The 9653-nt window shown below is 36.3% G+C and overlaps 1 protein-coding gene across 1 annotated transcript in view; it reads right to left on the bottom strand.

Moving 5' to 3' along the window:
* The window catches only part of LRRIQ3 (leucine-rich repeats and IQ motif containing 3), a 248551-nt gene that overhangs the window by 8213 nt on the left and 230685 nt on the right, over window positions 1–9653 (bottom strand). The window contains exon 8 of the mRNA XM_006831090.1: window positions 8497–9220. Within this exon, the coding sequence (XP_006831153.1) occupies window positions 8497–9220 (724 nt within the window). The remainder of the gene's footprint in view (window positions 1–8496; window positions 9221–9653) is intronic.

Here is a 9653-nt window from a genome sequence, read left to right as displayed (position 1 = left end):
GTTTGTTCTTCTGGAAGTCTTTTAATATTCTTTTCCAACACCATAATTTATACTCATCAGTTTCTCTACAGTATTTTTTTCTTCATATTCCAACTTTCACATGCATATGAGGCAACTGAAAATACTAAGGCTTGTGTCTGGTGCACCATAGTTCTCAAACTTGTACCTTTGGTCTTGAATACTTTAAAGAGGCCTTGCATACTTGAATACTTTAAAGAGTTGACTAATGCAATATATTGTTTGATTTCTTGACTGCTGCTTCCATGAGTCCTGATTGTGAATCCAAGCAAAACAAAGTCTTTGACAGCTCCTCCATTTATCATGATGTTCTTTATTGGTTAAGATTTGTGGATTTCTGTTTTCTTTACATGAAGGTGCAATATACTACCATTAATCTCACTGTACAAAATCCTGGTGTGGTACTATGGGTTAATGCGCTGAACTGCAAAGTCATTTTGAACCAGAAAGTCATTGGTTCAAACTCACCAGTTGCTTCTAGGTATCCCTAAACAGGGCCACTCTGGGTCAAAACTCTGGGTTTGCACTTAACAACAACAACAATCTCACCATGGCCCTGATCTGATATATGGGAGATTCACAAGGGTTTTTGTTTTATAAGAGACAAAATAGTTTTAGATGTGAGCAGAGAAAGGGAGACTTATTACCACCAAGAAAGAAGAGTAAGACATGGAGTGTGCCTGTTGACCTGGGGTTCCCATAATGTGAAGCTCCTTTATCCAGGGAAGAAGGATGCAAAGACAAATGGAGCTCTCCATTGAATTCTGAGCCTATAGATGTTGAAAGGAGACAAGGACCTTTGTCCAGAGCAGGCTCTCTAAATTTGTGCTGTGAGCCTCCTAAACATTGAGAAAAATAATATCTGGTTGTTAAAGCCATCCACGTATGGTATTTCTGTTATAGCAGCATTAGATAACTAAGGCAGTGTGTTAGGTGCCATCAAGTCGGTACCGACCCATAGCGACCTTATGCACAGCAGAATGAAACACTGCCTGATCCTGGGCCAACCTCATTATTGTTGCCATGCTTGAGCCCATTGACGCTGTCAATTTGCCAATCCATGTGGTTGGGGGACTTCCTCTTTTTCTCTGACCCTCCACCCTACCAAACATGATATCCTTCTCCAGTGACTGGTCTCTCCTGACAATATGTCCAAAGTAGGAGAGACGATGTTTGGCTATCCTGGCCTTCAAGGAGCACTCTGGCTGCTCTTCTTCCAACACAGGTCTATTTGTTCTTTTGGCACCCCATGGTAGTTTTATTATTATCCTCCAACATCATAATTCAAAAGCATCAATTCATCTCCACTCTTCCTTATTCACTGTCAAGCTTTTGCATGCATATGAGGTTATTGAAAATACCATGGCTTGGGTCATGCACACCTTTGTCTTCAAGCTGACATCTTTTCTCTGTAACATTTTAAAAAGGTCTTGCGCAGCATATTTGCCCAGTGCAATACATCATTTGATTTCTTGACTGCTGCTCCTGTGAGTGTTAATAGTTGATCCAAGAGGAATGAAGTCTTTGACAACTTCTATCTTTTCTCCTTTGATAAGAATGTTGTTTATTGGTCCAGTGGTGAGGATTTTTGTTTTCTTTACATTGAGATGTAATCCATAATGAAGGCTGTGCTCTTTGATCTTCATCAGTAAATGTTTCCTCCAATCCTGATGCCACGTTTTTCTTCATAGAACCCAGCTTCTTGGATAATTTGCTCAGCATACAGTTTGAATAAGTATGGTGAAAGAATACAACCTTGTCTCACACCTTTCTTAATTTTATACCATTCAGTGTTTCCATGTTCTGTTCAAACAACTGCTTCTTGGTCCAGGTACAGATTCCTCATTGTTGTTGTTGTTGTTATGTGCCGTCGAGTCGGTTCTGACCCATAGCGACCCTGAACAGGGTTTCCGAGGCTGTAAATCCTTACGGGAGCAGAAAGCCTCATCTTTCTCCTGCGGAGCAGCTGGTAGTTTTGAACTGCTGACCTTGTGGTTCACAGCCCAATTCATAACCACTACTCTACCAGAGCTCTTCATAAGCACAATCAACTGTTCTGGAATACTCATACTTCACAATATTGTCCATAGCTTGTCATGATCCACACAATTGAAAGCCTTTGTGTAGTCAATAAAGCACAGGTTAACATCTTTCTGATATTCTCTGCTTTCAGCCAAGATCCATCGGACATCAACAATGATATCCCTCATTCTACGGCCTTTTCTGAATCTGGCTTGAACCTCTGAAAGTTCTCTGTAAATGTATGCTTGAAGCCGTTTCTGTATTACCTTTTGAGATATCTTTGTCTAATTTGCTTTTTGAGGAGTATTTTCTCACATCTTTCTGAAAAAGAAAGTTAATTGTTTAAATATATGTTTAAACTGCAAATTTTCTATTTGGAATATTAATGATCTTTACTATGAGACTTTTTTTTTTTTTTTTTTACTGAGATATTAAGGCCCTTTCTGCTTTCATGTCTACTAAGCAATTGTATTTTAAACTACTCTCCTTCATAAGCCTACTATAGCTAATGTTACCCCTTTCTCTAACCCATATCCCACTGCTGATTCTGAACTCTCCAATATTGTTCATCCTTTTTCAATATTCTATTCACATTTCTATGCTTTTCCAAATTCTAATTAACAATTGCATTTTTTCATAATTCTCTTTTTTCTAATAATTAAAATGCTTGCTTTGTTTTCCCACTGGACTTTGAGTGCTTAGCAAATTAAGATGATTTTATTTATATGTGAATGGGGACAGGGGAAAAGTGAAATGAATGAACATTTCAGTGTTTAGCAAAGCCTTATTTTTGAAGGTTTCTTAGGTTGCTGTCATATATTAATTATCTACCATTTTATTGGAATAGTCAATTGTTTCTGGATAGTTCTTAATTATTGCATGTGCTCTCTTTGTAATTTGAATTTTATGTTTTTGGAGGGGGTTGGGTAAGAGTAAGGAGTGAGGTTAGAGTTGGGACAATGACTTGGTCTTGGTTAGGTCTAGGACTTTGTTTATTGTTAGAGCTATGGTTAGGACTAGGATTATTGGGTAAAGTGTTGGGCTAGGAGTAAAGTGGCTTGGTCTAGTTTTAGGGGTACAATTAGGTTTATTTTTATCTATTTTTTCTTAAAATCTACTTTATTCCTCCTTTGTAAGTTCTATAGCTGGATTATTTTCTCTTTTTATTTTATGGATTTTTGTTTTTGTTGTTACAACTACAACTCTGGTTCTCTCCATTAAGTCTTACAGGTCTGTTTTACTTTGCATAGTTCTATACCTGGGTTGAGTCTAGGTGACATTTTCATATATGCTAATCTCTGGTTGTTGTCTGTTGTTGGTTTTCTGTCCAAATAACTCTCTTCAGTATTTTTTATAAAGTTGGTCTGGTTGTTACAAGGTCTTTTAATTTTTGTTTGCCTGAAATTTACCTAATTTTAGACAATTTAATCATCATATTTTAGGGATAGTTTTGCTGGATATATGATTCTTGGTTGGCAATTTTTCACTTTCAGAGTATAATATAAGTCATTCCGTTGTCTTCTTGTATGTATGGATTTTGTATGGGTGTAGAATTCAGTCTTACTAGTCCTCCTATATAGGCAACTTTGTTTTTCCTGAGCTGTTCTCAGAATTCTTTCCTTGTTTTAAGAAGGTGACAATAATATTTCTTGGTTTTTTTTCTTTTGAAGTCCATCCTGTTTGGAGTTCATTCAGCCACTTGAAAAGCTGTCTTCTCATCTTTCAGGATGTTAGAGAAGTTTCATTCCAATAATTCATAGAAAATATTCTGTAGGTTGCTTTTGTTTTTCATTTGGTCTCTCCCTATTCTAGAATTCCTATTATACATAAATTATTCATCTTGATAGTGCCGCACATAAATAAATCTTAGGTTTTCTTTGGATGTTTTTGTTCTTTTTTCTGATTGTTTCTCTAGCAGGTGATTATTGAGAGATTTTTCTTTAAGCTCAGTAACTCAGCTTTTTATTTATTCAATTCCATTTCTTTGCTCTTTCAGTGCATTATCTATTTCTCAAGTCTTAATGTTAATCTTCTGGCCTTCTAATTGCTGCTTTCATATGGTTCCCATATTTTTAATTATTTTGTCAATTTTCTTCCTGATTTTTCCCTTAGTTTTTTATATATTTTCCATTATTTCATACGTAGTTTTCTAGCTCTCTCTCTCAATCTGTTTAAATTGCCTAATTAGTTTATTTTAAATTCCTTATCAGGTAGTTCTGATACCATTTTTACTGTTATATTTTCTGACTCTATTTTTATCACTTGTTTGAGACACTCTGTCTTGTTTTTTGTGTAAGCTGAAATTGTCTGTTTTCTCTGAGCTATTGTAGTGTAATGTATATTTATTTAGCTGATAACTGTTTATTGGTGTATTCTCAGGCATTCACAACCTGTCTCCTAGTGGATGTTATAGCTACCAGAAGTGTGAATGCAATGAATTCTCTGTTCATTATTTGTGTAGTATAGCTCAGGGAAGGTTCATGTACTTCCAGTAGCAGGACACTCTGCCAGATGCCTGACCCCATGCAGATCAGAGGCTGTGCAGGAGGGGTTTCCCTTGGCTACTGGGTTGGCAAGGACAGGAACTGGCCATACCTCTGACTACCAGGACACAGGAGTAAGAGAAAACTGCATGTCATTGCCGTCAACCTTCAGCTATGACCTGTACCCACAGACTGCTGTATCAACAGATGCTTGCAAAAGTTTAAGATGCACAACTCCATGCCATCTCACAGTCAAACCATTTATATTGCTTATTGCTGCTCTTGTTCAGCTTCCTTTTCCAGTCAGCACTCAATCAACTTCTCTGTTCTGTCCTCTGGTGCTCAGGGTTCCAGGAAAACCATCTGAATCTTTTTTCGCTCAGTTTCCCATGTCTTTGTTACCCTATTGCATGTGTTCTTATTTAACTGCTAATGTTTCAAGGCCTTATCTTTAAAATAGACATTCAATATCTTAAAGTCAAATGATCTTTATCTCTTCATATCACATGCCATAATAATCTTTAATAGCTGGTAGTGAATTAGCACTTGATTATTTGAGTTGAAGTTAATTATTCCATAGTACCACAACTCATCTGCAAATTTGTTGTACTATGACAGCATGTGAGCTTCTAGAATGCTGGTAGCTATGACACCAGTATCCAAATAGCAGTAGGGTCACATATAGTGGACAAGCTTCAGTGGAGCTTCCAGACTAAGATCCACTAGTAAGCAAGATGTGCAATTCATCCGGTAAGAGTTTGTAAGTGCAACATTTTGCTAAAGACAATTAAAAAATGGTTGCAACAGTAAGGTAACAGGGAACTGCCAGAGTTTCAAGCTAGATTCAGATGAGAACATGTAATAAGAAGATCCTTGCTGATATCAGATGGGTCATCTTCCTTGTTGGTAGTGAATTCTCCATTCCAGCTTGTGAGATGACATTTTATACTCACAATAGAGTTCCATTTTTTTATAGTCACCATTAGCCCTGCTAGCAATCATCCACAACTATCTGAATAATTTCCTACCTTTTCTTGCCCACATTCATCAGGAAAAAATACAGTTGCTTAGTAGGAGTTACAAAGAATATGGATAGAAGAGTCATATGAAGTAATTCATAGCACTGTAGTGGTAATAAAAATTTATAATTACCATTGTGAGGAACAAGCATTCCAATTATGAAAGCCTAAATTAGAATAGGAGAAATGGGATTGAAAAGGAAAGACAGAACTAAAAATTAATAAAATAGCAAATCATATAAGAAAATAGCAATGAAATAAACTGCATCGTAAAAGACTTAGCTTTCTAGCACTGATCAAGAGGTTGATTATGATGTTGTTTACTACAATAAGAATAATTATTAATAAGAAGCAAGTGTACTGGGATGAGAGTGTGAGTTGAAGGGAGAAACAGTTATTTTGTTGCCTAATCTTTTGTCAGAGTCCTGGTGTGACACTGCAGGATAATGCACTGGACCAAAAAGTCACTCTTCGGAAATGCTATACAGAGTCACTAAAAGTCCATGCCAACTCAATAGCACTTAACAAATTTTTGGTACTATATTAGTATATAAATTGTCTTTTGTTTTCATCCTCTTTCCAAAACACTGCTTATTACATCTCAATGCTTGCTAAGCAGTATTCAAATATAATCACAAAAAACCTCCTACGATACCAAAACAATATAAAAGATGACTATACACATGGACTTCACCAGATATAATAAAGAGAAATCAAACTGATTACATCTGTGGAAAGAGACAATGAAAAAGCTTAATATTATTGGCCAAAACAAGGCCATGCTCAGACTGTGGAACAGACCAGACCATCAATTGCTCAGAAGCAAACCTAGGATGATGCAGAAAAAAAAAATTTTAAGTCCACAAGAGTCAAAATATAACCTTCAATATACCCCACCAGAATTTAGAGATCATCTGAAGAATACATTTGATGCATTAGACACTAAAGACCAAAGACCAAAAGAGTTGTGTGACGACATCAAGAACATAATACAGGAAGAAAGCAAAAGATCATTCAGAAGACAAGAGAGCAGGAAAAGACCAAAATGCATGTCAGAAGAGACTGAAATTTGCTCTCCAGTGTAGAGGTGCAAAAGCAAATGGAAGAAGTGAGGTGGTACAAGAGCTGAGTAGAAAATTTCAAAGGGAAGTTTGAGAAGACAAAGTCAACTGTTATAATGAAATGTGCAAAGACCTGGGGTTAAAAATCAAAAAAGAAGAACACGCTCAGTATTTTTCAAGCTGTGGGAACTGAGGGAAAAAAAAAAAAAAAAATCAAGCTTTGACTGTGGTACTGAAAAATTCTGAGGAAAATTATTGAATGATGCAGAAAGCATCCAAAGAAGATGGAAGGAATATACAGAATCACTGTGCCAGAAATGTTTGATGTTCAACCATTTCAAGAGGTGGCATATGATCAAGAGTGAATGATCCTGAAGGAAGAAGTCCAAGGTGCATTGAAAGCATTGGCAAAAAGAAAGGCAATGGGAATTGATGGAGTACAAATTGAAATATTTCAACAAACTGATGCGGCACTGGGGGAACTCACCTATCTACGTCAGGAGATTTGGAGGACAGCTACCTGGGCAACTGACTGGAAGAGATCCATATTTGTGCCCATTCTAAAGAGAGGTGACCCAACAGAATGTGGAAATCAGTGAACAACACAATTAATTTCGCACACAAGTAAAATTTTATTAAAAGTAATACAAAAATGGCTGCAACCATACATTTACAAAGAGCTTCCAGAGGTTCGAGCCAGATTCAGAAGAAGACATTGAGTGGGGGGTATAACTGCTGATGTCAGATGGATCTTGGTTGAAAGCAGAGAATACCAGATAGATGTTTACCTGTGTTTTACTGACTATGTAAAGGCTTTCAATTGTGTGGATTATGACAAGCTATGGACAACATTGCAAAGTATGAGTAATCTGGAACACAAGTGCTCATGAAGAACCTGTACATAGACCAAGAGGCAGTTGTTTGAACAGAACAAGGGAATACTGAATGGTTTAAAAAATAGGAAAGGTATGTTCCAGGGTTCTATTCGTTTACCAAATTTATTCAATCTGTATGATGAGCAAATAATCTGAGAAACTGGGTTATATGAAGAAAAATGTGACATCAGGATTGGACGAAGACTTATTGACAATCTGCAACTTGCAGATAATACAACCTTACTTGCTGAAAGTGAACAGGACTTAAAATACTTACTGATGAAGATCAAGGACCATAGCCTTTAATGGGTTGTACCTCAATGTAAAGAAAACAAAAAATTCTCAACACTGGACCAGTAGACAACATCCATATAAGTGGAGAAAAGATTGACATTGTCAAAGACTTCATTTTTCTTGGATCAACTACCAATACTCAGGGAAGTAACAGTGAAGAAATCAAATGACATATTACATTAGGCAACTTTGCTACACAAGACATCTTTCAAGCATTGAAAAGCAAAGACGTCAGTTTGTGGACTAAGGTGCACCTGACCCAAGCCATGGTGTTTTCAATAACCTCATATGCATGCAAAAGTTGGACAGTGAATAAGGTAGACCGTAGAAGAATTGATGTATTTGAGTTAGGGTGTTGGAGGAGAATATTGAAAGTACCATGGACTGCCAAAAGCACAAATAAATCTGTGTTGGAAGAAGTACAGCCAGAGTGCTTCTTGGAAGCCAGGATGGCCAAACTTCATCTCTCATACTTCGAACACATTATCAGGAGGAACCAGTCACTGGAAGAGGCTATAATGTTTGGTAAAGTGGAGAGTCGGAGAAAAAGAGGAAGCCCCCTAAAGATGGATTGGCACAGCAGCAGTAACAATGGACTCAGGCCTAGCAAAGATTGTGAAGCTGGCCCAGGACCAGACAGTGCTTCGTTCTGTTGTGCTTAAGGTCACTATGAGTCGGTACCAACTCGATGGCACCTAAACTACTACATCCAAACCATACCTACCTAATTTCCTTCATCTGTTTAAGTAATTCTTTTTTATATTTTTCGATTTTTAGTTTTTGCTGAACAATGAGACTTTTATCTTTTAAAATGGCTTCATTTTTTCTTAATTTGTCAACTTTAATTATTCCTTGCAAGAAAATAGTGCGCTCATTACTTAATTCTTGAATTAATAAACGCTCGCTAGTCTTCTGTTTCTTTTCTTCTAGAAACTGAATTCTTCTTTCTCTAACTTTTTCAATGTATTTGAGTCTGTCTTTCCAGTGTTGTTGTAAACCATTTTGAATTGTCTCAGTATCTTTTTCATTTACTTGATGTATAGCATATCTTCTCTTATTCACAGATTCTTCAGCAGTTTGTCTAACTTTTCCCTTGTCAACTTGTGTCTTGGCTATAGTTGTTACTTTTTTCATATGACTTTCTTGCTTCTTTTGTTCTGAGTAAAATTTATCAATATCACAAGGTGCTTGGAGTTTGATACCACTTCTCTGTGTTATAAAAAATTCTCCTAAATTTCTCTCTGACACTGTGTCCCTTTTAATTGTTGGTTTTTGATGAATGGCAGAAAGTGGCTGGACATATGCAGGAAAACGGTCTTGTTTTTGCTCTTTCAATACTTCAGCACCCTTTGATAAATCTAAAGTATATATAGGTAGCTTGGACACTGTCATTCTAAAGCTGGCATCCAGTTCATCATCTTTAATTTCATCTTCACATTCCTTCTGACCTGCATCACATAGAAGACAAAATTAATTATGCAAAAGTTAAACACAGGTTATCTTGTACCAATTTTTTGCATATCTGCATTAATAAAGCTGATAAAAAGCCTGTTATTTGGTTTCTTAAGTATTTTTCCCCAATTCTTGGCTCTTTTCAGATTGTAATTTAATAACGACTTGCAGGGGAAAATCACTATTGAAACATTTCAACATAGAAATGAAATTGCTCTGATTCCTATATTTCCTGTATTATTTCTCACAATTATTTAACTTGCTCTGACTCAATTCCAGCATCTTATCTCATACATAGTACTTAAATTATATATATATGATATGTATGTGATATTACAGTATGTATATAATATATGCAAATTCAAATTAAAGCTGAAGAAAATGAAAACAAATCTACGAGAGCCAAAATATGATCTTGAATTTATCCCT

Source organism: Chrysochloris asiatica, unplaced genomic scaffold (genome assembly GCF_000296735.1).
Source record: "Chrysochloris asiatica unplaced genomic scaffold, ChrAsi1.0 scaffold00002, whole genome shotgun sequence".
Classification (NCBI taxonomy): Eukaryota; Metazoa; Chordata; class Mammalia; order Afrosoricida; family Chrysochloridae; genus Chrysochloris; species Chrysochloris asiatica.
This window is presented reverse-complemented; position numbering and strand designations above follow the sequence as displayed.